The sequence below is a fragment of the Anomaloglossus baeobatrachus genome, chromosome 8, assembly GCF_048569485.1.
Source record: "Anomaloglossus baeobatrachus isolate aAnoBae1 chromosome 8, aAnoBae1.hap1, whole genome shotgun sequence".
Classification (NCBI taxonomy): Eukaryota; Metazoa; Chordata; class Amphibia; order Anura; family Aromobatidae; genus Anomaloglossus; species Anomaloglossus baeobatrachus.
Window position 1 is genome coordinate 32932339 of NC_134360.1, and position 21909 is coordinate 32954247.

Genomic DNA, 21909 nt, shown 5'->3' on the forward strand with positions numbered 1-21909 from the left:
GGCTTCCATCACGGCGTCCTGCTGTGAGCTCTGCATGTGACGTCCACACAGCAATGGACGCAGCACAGATGAAGGAGCTGATTGGCGCGCGCCTGTGATCCCGTAAGTGCAGGCGCAGGCAGTTCTGGAGTCAATCAGCTCCTTGTGCTTGGCGGCTGCAAAAAAACAAAAATAAAATTTTTGTTTTTTGCTGCCAGAAGGTGCCGCCCCCCACAACCTGCCGCCCCAGGCACCGGACCACGGGGGCCTAATGGTAAATACGGCCCTGCATGTGTCCAATAGGAAGAAGAAGTCCTAAATTAATCCTAGTGGTCAGTGTGAAAACTACAAGTTTCTGGCTTTTGTTTTTATATAGTTCTATGAAAAACAAAACAAAACTGTTCAAAAATATATTAGACATAAAACCTTAAATTTAAACAATTAGTCATTTTCTGGTAACCGATCCCTTTTATAGTTGTGATCCAGAGCTGCAGTACCAGTCACAACATGTAGCCAGGGGGTGGCGCTGCTTTGTGGAAGAATGATGGCGTCGGGTTTTTGTATGCTTTTTTCATATTGCTAGACAATCCCTTAATCTGCCATAGATTAGATGTGGTTATCAGATATTAGACACCCTAGCATGTTCACATAGGTGGTGTAGGACACTCATTGTATGGGGGGCTGTAATGAATCATAGGGGGTCCGGAGGGTTTCTACCATTTGTGCTGTTCTTGTCATTAAAAAGGTAGTCCTGGATGTGTATATTATATATATAAAAAAAAAATATACATATATATATACATATATATATATATATTTTAGAATTTTTTTTTAATTTTTACTTTTTATTTATTACTTTATAATTATATTTTTTATATATATATATATATATATATAAAGTAAAAATAAATAACAAGTAAAAATTAAAAAAAAAAAAAAAAAAAGATTATATAATATATATATATATATATATATATATATATATATATATATATATATATATTTTTTTTTTTTTAATTTTTACTGTTTATTTATTTTTACTTATATTCTTAAATCGATGTGAAAAAGCCGATTTTACCTTCCTAATTCAGCGTGAAATCCTCCGTCTGGTGTAGATTGGAAACTGTTACAATATAAATTGCAATTGGGTTCTGGGGAATTGCCCCCGCTGGGTGTGAGCGATTGTCCGCCATCTCCGGGCGCGGACTCCTGCGGGGATGTACAATAACCTGCTATTTGCAGGCACAGCGGGGAGTCTGCTCTTTAGTGGTGTAAAGTGATCTCGTTCTCCGCCGAGGGCTGGGGTGCATGGAGCCAGATCTCTGCGGACAGAAAACAATCTCCCGAGAACAGGCCTGGTCAATACTCTGCTGCTACATAGAAATAGAAGGTGAATACAAGCTCCAGCGGAAACACCCAGACCCTGACTGTATCTATTTAACATGTCCCGTCTGTGTGAATGGCACCGCGTCTGTGTAGGGAGGAGATACACTACAGTTCAAAAGTTCAGGGTCACTTAAATATTTCTTTATTTTTGAAAGAAAAGCACATTTTTTTCCAATGAAGCTAACATGAAGTTAAACAGAAATACACTATACATTGTTAATGTGGTAAATGACTATTTTAGCTGCAAACGTCTGTTTTTTAATGCAATATCTACACAGGTCTATAGAGGCCCATTTCCAACAACCACTATTCCAGTGTTCTAATGGTACATTGTGTTTGCTGTGTTAGAAGGCTAATGGATGTTTAGAAATTCCTTCAAAACCCTTGTGCAAGTATGTTAGCACAGCTGAAAACAGTTTTGCTGATTAGAGAAGCTATAAAACTGACCTTCCTTTGAGCTAGTTGAGAATCTGGAGCATTACAGTTGTTGGTTCCATTAAACTCTCAAAATGGCCAGAAAAAGAGAACTTTCATGTGAAACTCGACAGTCTATTATTGTTCTTAGAAATGAAGGATATTCCATGCGAGAAATTGCCAAGAAACTGATGATTTCCTACAACGGTGAGGACTATTCCCTCCAGAGGAGAGCACAAACAGGCTCTAACCAGAGTAGAAAGAGAAGTGGGAGGCCGCGCTGCACAACTGAGCAACAAGACAAGGACATTAGAGCCTCTAGTGCCTGACGCCATCTGTCAAGCATGGTGGAGGTAATGTGATGGTCTGGGGTTGCTTTGGTGCTGGTAAAGTGGGAGATTTGTATAAGATAAAAGGAATTTTGAATAAGGAAGGCATTCTGTGCCGAAAGCAAAGTGTGAAGGAGAAAATTATTATTACAAGTAAAAATCATTATTTTATTTCTATTTTATGCAACTCATTTGTAAATAAAAGTTTGATTTTTCATGGAAAAGACAAAATTGTCTGGGTCTATATAAAATGACTCTTAGGAGCGGTTAAAGGAGTTGTAAGGATTTAGACACCTTCAGGACATTATTTTTTAATTTATTCTAAGTATTTTGGAAAAAAAACTAATTCTGGGTACTGAGTTTCATTAAAAAATTTGCACCATTTGGTTTTTTCAAATGAGGTAACTGAGAATCCATCAGTGAGTTCATTCTTACAGGGAGTTTACATCTTTATTTCTGAGCTCTTCTTTGCTGATGTATGACCACAGTATAGTTCAGTTCAACCTCAATGTGGTCAATGTGATAAATCAGAGACATAAATTAGTTACAAAGTAACAGAATGCGCTCACTGATAGATTCTTAGTTAAATCATTTTGCAGCAAAGAGCCTGTAAAAAACAAACGGTGCAAAAGTATTAATGAAAGTCAGCAGAAAAAAGTATTTTTAACCCAAAATACCAGCATTGGTGTAAAATAAAAGGAGCTGCATAGCATCATGGGCATTTTAGTTAACTTATTTGCAATTGTGTTTTATTAACTTGTTTGGCTTTTACAAACTGTGTCCTGGCTTTTTTGTTGGCTGCAGAATAAGTTTACTGAGGCCTCTGCCACACTTCCGCAAAAAACACGTACGTGTCTCATGTTCCGTTTTTCGGGTCCGTGTTCCGTTTTTTTTGGGGTGTTTCTCCAGTACGTGTGACGTGTGTGATGGCGTATGCTCGCCGTGTGTGTATGTGGAATGTCTGTGTGTTGTCCGTTTGTGTTGATCCGTGTGTGATGTAAAATGTCGTTGCTACATACCCACTGACAGCCGACACAGACAGAGACGCGCAATGAGAATGAACTCGGATGAACCTCACCCGACTTCATTGTCGTACCGCGGCTCTGTCTGTGTGTGGCGTCCTGATTAGCGGTAAACCCGTGATGAACTCACCGGTGACCGCTAATCCCCTGAGTCATTGAAGTTAGCGGCGTGATTAGCGCTGCCGTCACTCAGGTTACCCGCGGCCAGCTGGAGTCTTCCACCCGAGACCGCAACTCACCTGTGACTTCATCGCTGATCGCGCAGCTCACTTCAGTCACTTGGGTGACTCGCAGTCACAGGTGGAGGATCCAGCGGTGGCCGCGAATAACCTGACTGATGTCATCTGTGATTGCGCGTCTCACCTCAGTTGCTGCTTGGAGGTGATAGAGAGAGGTCATTGTATGTGGCCGCTCTTGTCACCTTCATGTAGCAGAGCTGAGAGCGTCGTGGGACCTCCATGGATTACGCCGGACCTGGATGGGTATTTTGGGCTTAGTAAATTGGTGAACAAGGGTGTTTGTTTGTGTTTATTATTCCAAATAAAGGTTTTTGTGAATGTATGTGTTTATTTACTTTTACTAACAGGTTTATCATGGAAGGTATCTCGGGGAGACGCCTGCCATGAATAACCTAGGACTTAGTGGCAGCTATGGGCTGCTGCCATTAACTCCTTATTACCTTGATTGCCATCGCACCAGGGCAATTCAGGATGAGCCGGGTAGAGTCCCGGGACTGTCGCATCTAATGCATGCGGCAATTCTGGGCGGCTGCTGGCTGATATTGTTAGGGTGGTGGGCTCCCCATAACGTGGCGCTCGCCATCCTGAGAATACCAGCCTCCAGCCGTGTGATTTTAGCCTGGCTGGTATCAAAATTGGGGGGGACCACACGTCTTTTTTTTTAAATTTATTTATTTTACTATACGATATAGAGACGCACGCCCACCGGCTGTGATTGGTTGCAATGAGTCAGCTGTCACTCAGCTTGGGGGCATGACAAACTGCAACCAATCATAGGCGCCGGTGGGAGGGGAAAGCAGTGAATACTAGATTCAGCGCCACGCCGGTGATCGGTAAGTATGAGAGAGGGGGACAGACCGACCGACAGAGGGAGATGGACTGACAACCACAGACAAAAAAGATTGACAGACATCGCTTCCACAAAACACAAAAAACCGCATACGGACAGTACGAATAGAACACGTACATGCTACGTGTCACATACGTGCAGACACGGACCCATTGACTTAGCGGGTCCGTGCCTGCGTGATGCCGGAGAAAAACGGACACACGTACAAACGACACGGACACACGTTCCACGTGGTTTGACGTGTGTGTGCGCCTGTTACCATAGGGTAACATTGGTGTACGTGTCTCCGTGCCGCCGGTACGTGCAAAAACCTACCAAACACGTACCGGGGGCACGGATGTGTGTCGGAGGCCTGAGAATGTATCAGTGACCTGGAGAGTTTGTACCTCATTTATCTGAATTCCTGAGCTAAGGGGAGAAGCTTTAGCACCGGATCACTCCATTCTCGCTCATTTTAGGAGCAAACGTGCAGGAAAGGGAAAAGTGACGGTGATACAAATGCTAACAAGTCCCACAACTTTTTACAGTTTACAATGTAATGGCTGCAAAATTTCTACTGAAAACTTACAAGAGAAAAAAAGTAAAGTCTGTGCAGGTATCGTACGCAGCTTGTGCCACAGGGTAAAATTCGCGGTAACATCTGCAGCTCTGTAAAATGTATGTGGCGGATATCCGCAGCATGAGAATTCCTAATATCGCCTTTACGTAGTAACGTGTCCTTAAAGGGGTTGTTCACTAATTGACAACTTGTGCTTAAATGTGACGTTGTGCCACGACCATCAGAACTCAGACAAATATCGGTAAGATGCAGCTGATCAGCGGCCGGTGAGTAGCTGCAGTGGTCACATACCATAATGAGGAATAACCTCGTCGGAACGGCGCCGGTGTGGGAGGAGACTATAAGGCCCCCTTCACAACGCACGTTTTTCACGGTCTGTCTTGAAGGTGCAAATGGCCATCAGTGTGCCATGATTTAGGCACACGTGTTCTCCGTGTGCTATCCATAATAGCACACGGAGATCAGGAACTTTTTACTCACCTGTCCCCTGCGCTGCTGGCTCCGGTGCTGCTGCTGCTTCCGGGTTCGCAGTGCAGTGAATATTCATGAGCATAATGAGAAGACCCGGAAGCAAGTGACATCAGTCCGAAAACACCAGCGCTGGAGACAGGCGAGTATAGAAAATTATTTTTATTTCAAAGACACGAGTTTTCTCCAGTATATGACAGAGAAAAACGGACTTGTCTCCAAGCGGAACACGTGGACATGCGTGTGCACCACATGGACACACATCTGTGAAAAAAATGGGTGAGTGTGCAGATTCATTGAGTCTGCATATGTTCGTGATTCCGGACGTCATACATACCGGAATCACGGACATGTGAAGGGGGCCTAAGGGGTACTTTGCACACTGCGACATCGCTAGCTGATGCTTGCAATGCCAAGCGCGATAGTACCCGCCCCCGTCGCACATGTGATATCTTGTGATAGCTGCCATAGCGAACATTATCGCTACGGCAGCTTCACACGCACTTACCTGCCCTGCGACGTCGCTCTGGCCGGCGACCCGCCTCCTTCCTAAGGGGGCAGGTTATGCGGCGTCACAGCGACATCACACGGCAGGCAGCCAATAGAAGCGGAGGGGCGGAGATGAGTGGGACGTAAATATCCCGCCCACCTCCTTCCTTCCGCATAGCCGGTGGAGGCAGGTAAGGAGATGTTCCTCGCTCCTGCGGCTTCATACACCGCGATGTGTGCTGCCGCAGGAACGAGGAACAACATCGTATCTCCTATTGGTGCGACATTATGAAAATGTCCGACGCTACACAGATCACCGATTTACGACGCTTTTGCGATAGTTTATCGGCGCATCTAGGCTTTACACGTTGCGACGTCGTTACCGGTGCCGGATGTGCGTCACTTTCGATTTGACCCCGACGATATCGCAGTAGCAATGTCGCAACGTGCAACGTACCCCCAAGTGTTTATTTTCTACGGTGTCGTAGGGGAATTTCCTGGTCGATAAGAGTAACTCTCAGAGGAGCTGCTCACGCACGGCCAGTGTGACACGGGGGGCCGGTCTCCAAATAATTGGAGTGGGTACACCATGGAAATATTCCTTTAGGACAGAAAACAAAGAATAAAAAGGGAACTTTCTAGAATTGGTCACGGATAATTCTCCGACCACACACGGGTCCGTCCCTTGCTCCTCTTTTCCTAATTGCTTGCCGCACAGTGTTGGTCGCACCGTCTCCGGCTTATCTCGAGCTGCAGCTCCGTTGCTTATCTTCCAGACAAATGGCCTGCACGGACGGCTCAAACAGCGCGAGCATTTATCTCTCTGACATGTGTGTCCCTGTTTGTTTTCTCCAGCCTTGAGACATCAGCTCAATCTTCTGACATTATTTAAGACGTGTCTGCCGGTGCGGCACCGCTCCCCGGTCTCTTCCTGAGATATTAATCAATTTGTTTGGTGCATTTATCACTAAGTGCGATAAATCCGCACTAATCAATGTCTATCGCCTGCGCCGTCACCGACAGAAATCTGCAGGAATAAAAAAAAATACCCAAACACTCTGGGAAACCCGGAAAGAAGCGTTAAAAGGAAGAGCAATCGCCTTTTAATCCTATTTGCTCACGCGACGTCCTCCACACTTCTGGTGTCAGAGCCAGTGGAAAGGCCGTCAATAAAATGGATTATTTCCGGAGGAGTCTCGTTTTCCATGGATCACTTTCTCCTCCGAGGATTTTCTGCCAGAGAATCGAAGAGCGAACGATAAAGGTCCAATAATCCGGAACCACGGAGAGCGGATAGGTCACAGTGCTGGATCAGCAGCTTTTCCATGAGCCAAATAGGTAGGGCAGGCGTCTCGTGAACCAAGCCACATCTCTGGCACAGAAGCCCGAAAAAAGACAGCCAAACGAAATTCACAAAAGGCGGTCTTATGAAATTTCCACATTACATGACAGTTCATAAGTAGAATTAGCAGATTATCAGATACTGGATTAAAGGAATGTTACAGAGAGCAGGTGAAAGAGTGGAAAAACGGGGGAGAGCGGGTGAGAAACTATTCGAGAAGGAGGAAGAAAGTGCAAAAGAAAGAAGCAAAAAAAGAGTGAATGATGGAATGAAAGCAATAGAACGGCAAGACTAAAGGGCACTTTTCAGGCAGCGCTATCGCTAGCGAGCGTACCCGCCCCCGTCGGTTGTGCGTCACGGGCAAATCGCTGCCCGTGGCGCACAACATCGCTTACACCCGTCACACATACTTACCTGCCTAGCGACGTCGCTGTTGCCGGCGAACCGCCTCCTTTCTAAGGGGGCGGTTCGTGCGGCGTCACTAAGCGGCCGCCCAATAGAAGCGGAGGGGCGGAGGTGAGCGGGACGAACATCCCGCCCACCTCCTTCCTTCCTCATTGCGGGCAGCCGCAGGTAAGGCGATGTTCCTCGTTCCTGCGGTGTCACACGTAGCGATGTGTGCTGCCGCAGGAACGACGAACAACCTGTGTCCTGCAACAGCAACGATAATCGGGAAAGGAACGACGCATCAACGATCAGGTAAATAATTTTGATCGTTAACGGTTGTTCGTGCGTTTCACACGCAACGATGTCGCTAACGAGGCTGGATGTGTGTCACGAATTCCGTGACCCCAACGACATCTCGTTAGCGATGTCGTTGCGTGTAAAGCGGCCTTAAAGTGTAATATTGCCGTCACATGGAAGCATTATTGTAAGCAAACATTCTGATTAACGCTCGCTTCGCAAAAGATCGTTTCGGCTGATGAGCGTTTTGCTCCTTCATCAGGTGCAAGCACGCTGTTTGCATGGGAAGATAATGATCTTTCCATGCAGATAGCATGCCGAACACCCGATGAAGAAGCAAAATAGTCGTCACAAGGTGAAACGATCTTTTGGACAGAGTAAAAGATCATCGTTTTCACTGCTGCATCATCCCGTGAGAGCAAAAAGACAAGAAAGGAGAGGAAAAAAAAAATCAAAAAACAGAAGACTTAGGAAGAGAAAATAAAAGAAAAGAAAGCAAAATGACGAAGAAAGAGAGAGAGGTTAAAAAGACGAGAGACCTAGAAAGAGAAAATAAAATAAGCATGTAAAAGAAAGCAAAAACGAAAGAGTGAAAAGACAGAGAAAGAGGGAGAGGTTAAAATGACGAGAGACCTAATAAAAGAAAGAAAAAAGGATAGAGCAAAAAGATGAAGAAAGAGAGAGGTTAAAAAGACGAGAGACCTAATAAAAGAAAGAAAAAAGGATAGAGCAAAGACGAAGAGAGAGGGAGAGGTTAAAAAGACGAGTGACCTAGGAAGAGAAAATAAAATAGGCAAATAAAAGAAAGCAAAAACGAGAGAGCGAAAAGACGAATGATAAAGAGAACTAAAAAAGAATGCGTGAATAAGAGAAAAAAAAAAAAGAGAGGAATGAAAGAACAAGAGTGAAAAAGAGAAAGATTTGGAGAGAAATTAGATCTGAAACTGATCCGTTCCGTTGTGTAAGCCGCACATAGATAACACTGTAGTAGATCCGATGCCGTTATATCAGGGAAACAATGAAATATTCACAGAATAAATCCATAAAAACACTATCCCGGAGCGTCCATGACGGCAGAGATTACTCCGCAGACAGCCGTTTATCCTCAGCCTCGTCCTCCGCCGGCTCCCCCACTATGTGCAGACGATCCATCATCCTTGGAGTCTCCTCTAAGATCTCCCTGGTGTGCTGCGCTGTTTGGTTACCTGGCACGTGCCGCTGCGCTGTGCTGTCTGCTGCGCTCTGGTCTTGGGATTTGTCAGGGATGGCGGGAGCAGCATGGTGGTGCCATATGGGACTCTCCAGGGTGGTAATCGCCTCCTCTGTGCACATCGGTGCTTGTAAGGGCGCAGACGTGAGGCCGGGCTGGGACCCCGTATCGGCAGCCGTGTCCTGGTGGCTCTCCGCGTTTTCTATAACCTGTATGAGAGGAGCAGCCGGCTCCCCCCGGAGCGTGGCAGACGGGTCCCGTAATTCCATTTCCTCGCTGCCGCTCTCGTCCTCCTCGTCTGATGAGGTGGATTCTGTCTCTGATGAGTCAGAGCCGCTCGATGCTTCGGATGTAATGAGCGCTGCCGGCTGCCGGGGAACATGGTCTGACGCCTCCAGCAGTTTTTCTTCCTCTTGAACCAAAGTGGCAGCTTCCTCCAGCTCTTCCAGCTCCAGGCCCAGATCTGCCTTGGAGATGCTCGTCGCTTGCAGGCAATCTAATAAGCCAGACAATTTCTTAGATCTAGAATAGCATAAACAAAATGAAAAAGAAAAATGTCAAAACTGAAAAATGGTAAGTGCTTTTACACGATTACAAATGCTGACGTCGTTAGTTGCAGAGCTACAAATCCACTGCATACACACAGTGACATGATAATCACACTGCCTGCAGCCACCACCAGGGGGAGCAGAGGAGCTTAGTGCATACAGGGTTATTGCTGAGCTCGTCTGTCTGCAGTGAGCTCCCCCTAGTGGTGACTCAGAACGCCTGAATTTTGTCGTAGAAGTCTGTAACAACAAAACTGAGGTCCAGCCGCTATCAACATATATTAAGGAATTATTCAGCACAGAACTGCAGCTTTATTCACAAGAATATAGCGGTGCTGTTAGGCATTTTTTTTCTACTGATTTTCATGGGGTCTTTGCAAACCTGCCTTTATGATACGGACAGAATATCTGTGACGCTGCGTCCCTTGCACTCCTTGCTCTCCCCTCCTGCAGGGACGCGCTGTCACTCACCGCTGTGGCCGGCTCCTTCCTTGCTGCCCAGCGTCCCTGCTCTCCTCCACGTAGTTTCCTCTTCCTTTCAGGGCCTGTGCACACAACACAGGGTCTCCGGGAGTGCTCCTAGGGGGTGCGCTGCTGCCCTTCTCTTAAAAGGGCCAACACACCACTACTAGGAGGTGCCTCTCAGCCTATCGCTGTGAGGCATTGGGTACTAAAGGCACGCTCCCACTAGGGGAGGTGCCTGTTCAACACCCTAAGTTTAGTTGATTTCTGTCTAATTAGTTGTCAGGTCACCCATCCCGTCCTATTGCTCTGTCCTGCCTGTACCTGTAGTCCTGTCTTGTTCTGCTTGTCCTGTTCCTGTCTGTATCTGGTCCCAGCCTGTCCTGCGTATTGGCACCTAATCCCAGTCCTATATTTGGTCCCAGATTGTCCTGCCTATTGGCACTAGGTTCCAGTCCTGTTCCTGCCTGTATCTGGTCCTATCCCGTCCTGCCTATTGGCACATGGTCCCCAGTCTAAGTCCTGTTCCTGCCTGTATCTGGTTCCAGACGTCCTGCCTATTAGCACCTGGTCCCAGTCCTGTTCCTGCCTGTACCTGGTCCCAGCCCGTCCTGCCTATTAGCACCTGGTCCCAGTCCTGTTCGTGCCTGTACCTGATCCCAGCCCGTTCTGCCTATTAGCACCTGGTCCCAGTCCTGTTCCTGCCTGTACCTGGTCCCAATCCGTCCTGCCTATTAGCACCTGGTCCCAGGCCTATATCTGGTTCCAGACGTCCTGCCTATTGGCACCCGGTTCTAGTCCTGTTCCTGCCTGTACCTGGTTCCAGTCCCATGCAACTCTGCTGGTCAGTTCTGGCCGTGCCTTCCATATTGCTAGTGCCTCTGCCTGGTGTCCTGCCCTGTTGGTGCACTTTTAGTCACCGCAGTACCACCTCCGGCGGTGAGCGTTACACTATCCTTCTGACAATATGCATACTGTATTGGGGCGAATGATCGTAGTAATGATCGTTCAACCCCATGGGCACACGGAGTCGGCGCTCGTTCGATGCAGAATATTGGATCGCTCTCGGCAGCACATAGTCCTGTGTAATCGGGAAATGTGCTGCCGAGCACATAATATTCAATGTGTACAGGACAATCGTGCTGCGTACATAGAAGAGCAGTCTGTCATACAGGCTATAAATCGCTCATCGGCGCTCGCTCGGGGTTTGGCCGGTGTACACGCTCTCATCATGTTCAGCTGCTTTTATAAAACACTACAATCTCCCAGCAGGTAAGAGTAAAGGATAATTTACTGAGTATTTGGGTGTGAGCCATTACAAGGCGACACGCCTCCCGCCGGTGAGAGATTCACACCCCACGTCTGTGCACACGGGCGGTGGGACACTTCCGGCTCGGTGCACGCAGCGCCGGCCTCTGGGGCTTGGTTCACCACCTCCCGCCTGTCTCAGTCTCAGGGTTGTCTCTGATAAGACAAATGAATGAGGGTTCATCTTTACCAAAAGCCAAAATTCAGACGATCAGGAGCGCCAACACCAGATTTCTGCAAGTTTCTTCTTTGCAGAAATGATTACGGCGGAATCATCGCAGATTTTTGGATGCAAAAAAAACAAAAAAACAGCAGAATAACCAGAGAACGAGATGTGACCAAATCCCATCCCGCTCATGCAGAGGTTCTTCGGTTGCACCATGTCCATTCCATTGGCAGAATAGTCGTGAATTTGTGGCAGATACGACGGGGGGTGGGGATCAGAATTTAGGAATAAACCTTATTTTGCTGTGGATCTGGAATAAAATCCTCCAAGAAAAGGCAAAAAAAAAAACCTCTCCTCGTTTCCGCTAATGCTATAGGCTCCCTTCGGGTGTGCAGAGACCGGCAGGAGACAATGAAAGAAGCACAGGGACACTAAAACTGGTCAGTTCCATTGGTTTGACGAGCTTCAGAGCAGCGCTTACCAGCTCTACAGAAAAGAGCTTGTAAGTGCTGCGCTCTTTCCTTGAAAACCGGCCACAGACTGCAAATCCTTCCCTTTTTAAGAACAGGGGGAATATTAAATAAGTTAAAATTTTAACCAATTAAGGTGGTGAGAAAGCCGCTTTTATTTAGCGATTCCTTAAGGACAATCCCTATTTATATACCAGGGCTGCTAGAGTGGTCAGGATAGCAATATATTTCCATAGGCACTCATTAGTTTCCAAGGTCTTGGGAGGTGAATGGCCCTTTAATATGTATGGGGGTGTCACGTCCCCCTTCCTTGATGCCAAATGACCAATAAAGTGGTAACGAGTATGATGCTTGGCTGGTTGCTAAATAATAAAATGGGTACAATGTGATTGAAAGTTTACAAAAGATAAAATGAAATAGTAGAGCTGCAGTGCAAAGCATGGGGGAAAAAAAAAAATATATAAAAATATATGGAGTTATCTTGGCCCACTCCTCCATGCAGATCTTCTCCAAGTTATCTAGGTTCTTTGGGTGTCTCATGTGGACTTTAATCTTGAGCTCCTTCCACAAGTTTTCAATTGGGTTAAGGTCAGGAGACTGACTAGGCCACTGCAACACCTTGATTTTTTCCCTCTTGAACCAGGCCTTGGTTTTCTTGGCTGTGTGCTTTGGGTCCTTGTCTTGTTGGAAGATGAAATGACGACCCATCTTAAGATCCTTGATGGAGGAGCGGAGGTTCTTGGCCAAAATCTCCAGGTAGGCCATGCTATCCATCTTCCCATGGATGCGGACCAGATGGCCAGGCCCCTTGGCTGAGAAACAGCCCCACAGCATGATGCTGCCACCACCATGCTTGACTGTAGGGATGGTATTCTTGGGGTCGTATGCAGTGCCATCCAGTCTCCAAACGTCACGTGTGTGGTTGGCACCAAAGATCTCGATCTTGGTCTCATCAGACCAGAGAACCTTGAACCAGTCTGTCTGAGTCCTCCAAGTGATCATGAGCAAACTGTAGACGAGCCTTGACATGACGCTTTGAAAGTAAAGGTACCTAACGGGCTCGTCTGGAACGGAGACCATTGCGGTGGAGTACGTTACTTATGGTATTGATTGAAACCAATGTCCCCACTGCCATGAGATCTTCCCGGAGCTCCTTCCTTTTTGTCCTTGGGTAAGCCTTGACTCTTCGGACAAGCCTGGCCTCGGCACGGGTGGAAACTTTCAAAGGCTGTCCAGGCCGTGGAAGGCTAACAGTAGTTCTATAAGCCTTCCACTTCCGGATGATGCTCCCAACAGTGGAGACAGGTAGGCCCAACTCCTTGGAAAGGGTTTTGTACCCCTTGCCAGCCTTGTGACCCTCCACGATCTTGTCTCTGATGGCCTTGGAATGCTCCTTTGTCTTTCCCATGTTGACCAAGTATGAGTGCTGTTCACAAGTTTGAGGAGGGTCTTAATTAGTCAGAAAAGGCTGGAAAAAGAGATAATTAATCCAAACATGTGAAGCTCATTGTTCTTTGTGCCTGAAATACTTCTTAATACTTTAGGGGAACCAAAACAGAATTCTTGTGGTTTGAGGGGTTGAATAATAAATGACCCTCTGAATAAACTTTTCACAATTTAAAAAAAAAAAAAAAAAAAAGAAATAACATTCTTTTTTGCTGCATTTCACACTTCCAGGCTGATCTACAGTCCAAATGTCATAATGCCAAGTTAATTCCGAATGTGTAAACCTGCTAAATCTGCAGGGGGTTGAATACTACTTGTAGGCACTGTATATATATATATTTATATATATATATATATATATACATACATATATATATACATACACACACACACTATATATATATATATATATATATTATATATTATATATTATATATATATATATATATATATATATATATATATATATATATATATATATATATATATATATATATATATATATATATATATATATATATATAAATATACATACGACCTCTCTCTTCAATATTGCTCAATGGCACCAACACACGTCACAGTGTCGGGGTTCTAAGGCTATGTGCCCATGGGAAAATGTAACTGTGGATTTTTCAGAGGAAAACCTGCGGATCTATCTGGATTTTCCAGATAAATCCGCAGGCTCTAGCACGTTATCCTATGGGACTTGGGGAGTGCTGTATCAATGCTGCGGTATGTGCGGCTGCAGAATATGCTGTGAATGTCCCGCAGCTATCTGCGGAATTCCCGCTCCTCCACTATGGAGATACAGGGCGGGAATTCCGCAGGAATTCTGCACAAAATTCGCACTGTTTCCGCAGGTTTACCGCAACAGCACTGCAGAAATACCGCAGCAATGAAGAGCTGCGGATTTCGGGGAGCAGCTGCGGCAAAATCCGCGGGTACGTTGTCCCGTGGGCACATAGCCTAAATGTTGGTTCCCCCTGGACTCTTTCCAGACTCCGCACCGCTCGGCATGTCCCCGGCTTGTTCGGCGCTCCGGTCTGGGATTATCGGCGTCTTGTCAAGCCGATGCGTCACGTCCTAATCTGCACTTCTCCCCCTCGGCGAGCTCGGGGATCTGTTTGCAGTTATAACCAGCTGGATGTATCGGCAGCAATCACAGGCGGCCGCTCCTCGGGGAGAGCGGAGGGGGGGGGGGAACCAGGTTTAATCCCACTTCCCCCTCATTCCATTCCTGTGACATTAGACGATTGGAAATGGAATAAAAAATGAACTCAACGGAGGGGAAGAAAATAAACAGCGAGCCGACATTTACATCGGGAAACTTTAACCTTCTCCAGGCTGGAATGCGAGGGCGAGAGGGCACAGCTGCTGAACACCTCTTCTGTTACCTAGGGGGCGAATAGGACTGGTCTGTACCATAGGGCTGATCTACCTGACCCCATAGGCCCAGCACGGCGCTAGAAAGGGCCACGCAAAATAAGGTGCACAAGGATGCGGTCTGTGCCAGGTCCACACCACGAGGACACAGCAAAGATCAGCGATCGGAGCACATTCCCTCTGCAAAAGTATTGGATCCCGGTTTCAACCAGGATTCTAAACGTCTCAGTCTATTGATCCAATGAAGGTGCGGGGAGGAACCTGATGACCAATCAGATCCCCCCTAGACCACCAGGAGTGACATTCCATTATAAACTTCCAAAACTTATTTATTTTTTGTTTTTTAAACACATGCTTGAAGTTAAAAATATTTTTTTTCATAACATTTTTTGCCCTGTATGACTTTAATAGGCTCATTGCCTCCCTTCACATTTCTGGCTGCAGAAGGAGTTATCTGAGAATCCATCAGTGAGCTCATTCTGACGGACGTTTTGTAACTCCCTGGTGGTCCACAGGCGCATGGTGTAACAAATTCGTATCCAAAAGTTATCGACATCTTGTCATTTCTTCTCATTTAACCCAGGATTTTTTTATTTATTTTTTTTTTAAATCCAAAAGTTGTTTTTTTCTTTTTTCCTTTCCTTTTAATCCAAAATAATCCTGGGTTTAATGAGAAGGAATGACAAGATGTTGATAACTTTGGATACGAATTTCTTACACTATGCGCCTGTGGACCACCAGAGAGTTACAAAACGTGCGTCGGAATGAGCTCACTGATGGATTCTCAGATACCTCCTTCTGTGCCACCTTTCTGCTTTTGGCTGTGTTTGGTATTACAGTGAAATAATGGGGTAGGCAAGGGATCCCTGAGAGAATTAATAATGAGTGGCGCTGCCTCTTTTTTTTTTTTTTTTGCAACAATGTAATTCCTCCAACAGGGGTCTGTCCGCCTTTTAGGATAAGTTTTATACTTATGAGCATGTATTGGCGGCTACAAATTATTTTTGCAGTTTATTTTAAAATTTGCACCGTTGGCGTCTGTATTACACTGACTAATGCTGCAGAAGGAGTCAACTGAGAAACTGTCAGCGAGCTTGTTCAAATGATTACTTGTCTTTTCTCAGCTCACTTATGAGCACAGCGAGTTTCAGCTCAACTTTGATGTGGTCTTTAATCATAAAGCAGCATAGAGGCCTGAAAAAAACGTTAACCCCAAAAAAAGAGTCAGCTAGAAGAAAAGAAAAAACTCTTGCAATGTTTTTTCTTCAAAAGTGATTGTTTTGTGTCTTGCGTAGCGGATGCAAAATATCAGGTCCAGCTGTTGCCGATCAGGGCCGGCTGTACCCAAATGCACGGGTGCCGAGAGCAGAAGCCATGTGTGCCGGCCGCCAGCACCGGAGATAGAAATTCTTACCTAGGGTGTGAAGATCAAAAATGTTTTTCCTTATCTGGCTCACGGTGTGCTAAGGGCAGGGATCTGTGTATAAAGTCAATGAGGGAATCAATATCCCTGTGATTTCGGCTGCGGAGGAGACGTTCGGAGAAACAGAGGTCCCAACGGGTTCTTTTACGAGGGCAGATTTCTTACCTTACGAGAGGCGAGCATCCACATAAGTCGATCAGCGCTCGTTTAAGACCCTTCATATGAGGCCATAAAAAAAATCATTGATACAGAGGGGAAAATAAGTATTTGATCCTCTGCCAATTTTGCAAGTTTTCCCACCTACAAAGAACGGAGCGGTCTGTAAATTTTCTCGCAGGGAACTTCACCTGTGGCAGAATAAAAAAAATACAGAAAATCCGAGTGTATGACTTATTAATAATTTGCATTTTATTGCATGAAATAAGTATTTGATACAATAGAAAAACAGAACTTAATATTCGGTAGAAACCTTTGTTTGCAGTTACAGAGGTCAGATGTTTCCGGTAGATCTTGATCAGGTTTAGACACACTGCAGCAGGGATTCCGGTGACTCCTCCATACACATCTTCTCCAGATCTTTCAGGTCGCTCCTCCATACACATCTTCTCCAGATCTTTCAGGTCACTCCTCCATACACATCTTCTCCAGATCTTTCAGGTCGCTCCTCCATACACATCTTCTCCAGATCTTTCAGGTCCCTCCTACATACACATCTTCTCCAGAACTTTCAGGTCCCTCCTACATACACATCTTCTCCAGATCTTTCAGGTCCCTCCTACATACACATCTTCTCCAGATCTTTCAGGTCCCTCCTACATACACATCATCTCCAGATCTTTCAGGTCCCTCCTACATACACATCATCTCCAGATCTTTCAGGTCGCTCCTCCATACACATCTCCAGATCTTTCAGGTCACTCCTCCATACAGATCATCTCCAGATCTTTCAGGTCACTCCTCCATACAGATCATCTCCAGATCTTTCAGGTCGCTCCTCCATACAGATCTTCTCCAGATCTTTCAGGTCACTCCTCCATACAGATCTTTCAGGTCGCTCCTCCATACACATCTTCTCCATATCTTTCAGGTCACTCCTCCATACAGATCTTCTCCAGAACTTTCAGGTCCCTCCTCCATACAGATCTTCTCCATATCTTTCCGGTCCCTCCTCCATACAGATCTTCTCCGGATCTTTCAGGTCACTCCTCCATAAAGATCTTCTCCAGATCTTTCAGGTAGCTTCTCCGTACAGATCTTCTCCAGATCTTTCAGGTCACTCCTCCATACAGATCTTCTCCAGATCTTTCAGGTCACTCCTCCATACAGATCTCCGAATCTTTCAGGTCACTCCTCCATACAGATCTTCTCCAGATCTTTCAGGTAGCTTCTCCGTACAGATCTTCTCCAGATCTTTCAGGTCACTCCTCCATACAGATCTTCTCCAGATCTTTCAGGTCACTCCTCCATACAGATCTTCTCCGGCTCTTTCAGGTCACTCCTCCATACAGATCTTCTAGGTTTCGAGGATCACTGGGTAAGATTGAGTTTCAGCTCCTTCCAAAGATTTTCTATGGGGTTCAGGTCTGGAGATGGGCTAGGCCACTTCAGGACATTGAAATGCTTCTTACGGAGCCGCTCCTTAGTTGCCCTAGTTGTGTGTTTTGGGTCATTGTCATTCTGGAAGACCCAGTCATGACCCATCTTCAATGCTCTTACCAAAGGAAGGAGGTTGGTGGCCAGAATCTATGACCCCATCCATCCTCCCTTCAATACAATGCAGTCATCCTGTCCCCTTGGCAGAAAAGCACACCCCAAAGTATGAGGTTTCCACCCCCATGCTTCACGGTTGGAACTGTGGTCTTGGGGTTGTACTCATCTTTCTTCCTCCAAACACAAGTGGAGTTGATACCAAAAAGTTGTATTTTGGTCTCATCTGACCACATGACCTTCTCCCATGCCTCCTCTGGATCATCCAGATGGTCATTGGTGAACTTCAAACGGGCCTTGACGTGTGCTGGTGTGAGCAGGGGGACTATGCGTGTCCTGCAGCATTATAATCCATGATGGTGTAGTGTGTTACTAATGGTAATCTTTGACACTGTGGTCCCAGCTTTCTTCAGGTCATTGACCAGGTCTTTCCGTGTAGTTCTGGGCTGATTCCGGACCTTTCTCAGAATCATCCTTACCCCACGAGGCGAGATCTTGCATTGAGCCTCAGACGGAGTATGATTCTTATATGAGCGGCATCAGAGCATGCCCAGATTGATTTTTTTTTTTCATCTGCCCCCCCCCCCCGCCCCCAGCCGCTCATAGTTGTCTCCAGTGTCTTCAATAAAATGGCACCGGAGACCACGGTACACGCATGCGCTGACTCCGGCACCATATTAATGAGGACAACATCACATTAGCAATGCGCATGAGCGACCACCAGTGGTAATGCAACAAGCCAGGAGGACGCAGGAGGAGGAATATATACTGAGGACCCGACCCACAACCCTGCCCGAATACACACACCACTCAACCAACACACTCTTTTCTGGACCTTAGAGACCGTTTCTTTCAAGCAAACATACAATCTGTAAACTGGAGGTATCATTTGATTCACCATGCTAGCGCCAATATGGCACTGCCTGTACTTTATATGGGAAAATTCTGCTGGTTGGTTCCCTTTAATTCGGGTCATTATCGTGAAAGAAATGACTACAGTGAATAGCCCCTCTATATACAGTAGTTAACACAGGATCCACAATAGGTGATATCACAGCTCACCTCCCCCTGTACAATGACTGATATCACCTCTATATACAGTAGCTAACAGGATCCACAATTCATAATAGGTGATATCACAGCTCACCTCCTCCCTCTCCTGTACAATGACTGGTAACACCTCTATATACAGTAGCTAACACAGGATCCACCATTCACAATAGGTGATATTACAGCTCACCTCCGCCCTCTCCTGTACAATGACTGGTAACACCTCTATATACAGTAGCTAACACAGGATCCACAATTCACAATAGGTGATGTCACAGCTCACCTTCTGTACAAGGACTGGTAACACCTCAATATACAGCAGATAACACAGGATTCAATATTTGCAGTGGGATGTCACAGCTCACCTCCTCCCCCTCCAGTTCAATGACTGGTTACACCTCTATATACAGTAGCTTACACAGGATCCACAATAGGTGATATCACAGCTCACCTCCTCCCTCTCCTATACAATGACTGATAACACTTCTATATACAGTAGATAACACAGGATCCACCAATCACAATAGGTGATGTCACAGCTCACCTCCTCCTCCTGTACATTGACTGGTAACCCTTATATATACACACAATAGATAACAGGATACACCATTCACAATAGATGAGGTCACAGCTCACCTCCACCCCCTCCCTTCACAATGACCTAAGCCCATATTAGAGCATGCTCAGATAACACTTCCATACTAACAAATAGGGTCTAGTTCAGACTATTCTTGCTGACGCGAGTAAAAGAATATAGGGGTGTAAGATAAGGCCCAGTTGCCATTGCAAAAATTTCAAGATATAAAATATATACGGTAATTTAATTTTTGTTTGTCTGAAATTTTAGGCCTTGCCCATTACCTTCCAAACTCATCCATTTTGGCATGCATTTGCATATGTCATGACCTTGAGGTCTGTTTTGGAGGGCAGTCATGAAAAAAAAACAAAAAACCTGGAACGTTGGGAGATTTGGGGCTAAACAATAGTTATTAGAGGACAAGGGATAAATCCTCCAGTGCCGCTCCCTGCAGGTCTCTTCAGGATGAGGTGTGTGTGTGTGTGTGTGTGTGTGTGTGTGTGTGTGTGTGTGTGTGTGTGTGTGTCCGCACCGTCGCATTTACAAATCACAAAATTTTGCACAGACCCCTCATCTGACCCAGGGAACGTCATAGACTATGTTTTGACGGGAAAATTTAACCCCGCGCTTTACAGTTACTCTCCAAAAACATGCCTCTATTAAAGTCAATGGAGCTGGGAGCTACAGGTCATTAATAGGAGCTGTGATTGGTTGCTATAGGAATAAAGGAAATTGTTAGTATAAGAAGCTTATATGTGAGGTAATAAGATGTCAGTGGGGAAATGGATAGCGGCAGACAGACAGAGGCAGACGGGGAGCAGAGGCAGACGGGCAGCAGAGGCAGACGGGGAGCAGAGGCAGACGGGGAGCAGAGACAGACGGGGAGCAGAGACAGACGGGGAGCAGAGACAGACGGGGAGCAGAGACAGACGGGGAGCAGAGACAGACGGGGAGCAGAGACAGACGGGGAGCAGAGACAGACGGGGAGCAGAGACAGACGGGGAGCGAGACAGACGGGGAGCGAGACAGACAGAATTATAGAGAGACAGACAGAGAGATAGACACAGACAGACATGGATAGAGACAGACAGACTGGGAGAGAGACAGTTACTTTCCCGGGCAACGCCGGGTACTATAACTAGTTTACTGTATATAGCTAAATTGTACCCAGAACTGTTGCACAAAATTAACCCATTGTCACTGCTCCATCCACTCCTCATTTCAAAGCAGACCAAATTGGCAGAACAGTGGCCATAATAAACCGGCGTGCTCCATTATGGTCATTGCTTTGGCGCAGTTCTCGGCACAATTCCGGTGCATTTCCCTTGGTAAATCTCCAGTCTTGTCGCCGTCCTCGTTCCTACAATCCGTTCCATCGTCTGCCCGAGTCCCCAGCGCTGCCAATTGTCGTCTGCTGCTGCTGCCGGGCGCAGGATTCTGATCAGAGAATTGTTTTCTGTGTACAGTATAATTACTGGCGTCTGTGATGTTGCACAATGAAAATGCAGCATTTTGCCAATCAATGCCCCGGAACTGCCAAGAGGCTGCAGAAGAGTCGAAACACAAGTCTGACTGCAACATAAGCAGGAGAAACCGGGATCAGAGCGCGCCAAAGAGGAGGTGACTGCCCCGGCCTCGCGGAGATCACGGCAAATCTCGGCAATAACATGCCAGCGCCATGAGGAGGAGGAAACCAGCGCCAATTCAGCCGCCAAAGGAGGAAAGAAACAGAAGTGCAATAATCCATTTCTATAAGAACATGCCAGGCAATGCCATACATAATCTATGCAATGTCAAGGTAAGGGGATTACGGGCTATGCCGTGTATACGCCGTGATAAGGAGATTACGGGAAGGACCGCGAGGGAGTCAGCCTGCTTATTCTCGTTAGCGGTGGTTGGATCAAGAACCTAAAAGGAGACAAACAATATGGCGGCATAATATTGGCCCATGTTACAGATACAAATCCCGGCCCAACCCTATATCTAAAGACTCGAAATAAAAAATGAAGAGCAAAAGTTAAGATGACGTTATGTCCTTTGGTGGAGGGATGTAATGCCATGGATGACTATTGCACAATATTGTGATGGACACCAAAACTGTTCTACTAAGTCCTGGACTCCTGAAGACCTGCGAATCTGGTGGTGTCACGCTAGGTACGGGAGAGTACCAAGTGCACGGCGAAAGGGAAGGGAAACCTGTGTCTAGGGAGAGGGAAGATGGTGACCCCCCCTGACCAACCCTACTGCTGGTCCCTGGGGTCCCTCACCGCCCTAGATAGGTTCCACACCTATGTGCAGAGCTGGACACCTGACCCTAGGTATCTCTAGTGCTCGTCCCTGGGGTCCCTCACCGCCTTAGATAGGTTCCACACCTATGTGCAGAGCTGGACACCTGACC

At 46.3% G+C, this 21909-nt stretch overlaps 1 protein-coding gene across 1 annotated transcript in view; it reads right to left on the bottom strand.

Annotated features, from left to right (window-relative positions):
* Positions 1-1500: 1500 nt before the first annotated feature.
* SHQ1 (SHQ1, H/ACA ribonucleoprotein assembly factor) overlaps positions 1501-21909 on the bottom strand; it is a 77950-nt gene continuing 57541 nt past the window's right edge. The window contains exon 7 of the mRNA XM_075321117.1: positions 1501-9493. Coding sequence (XP_075177232.1) covers positions 8842-9493 — 652 coding nt within the window. The 3' untranslated portion in view covers positions 1501-8841. The remainder of the gene's footprint in view (positions 9494-21909) is intronic.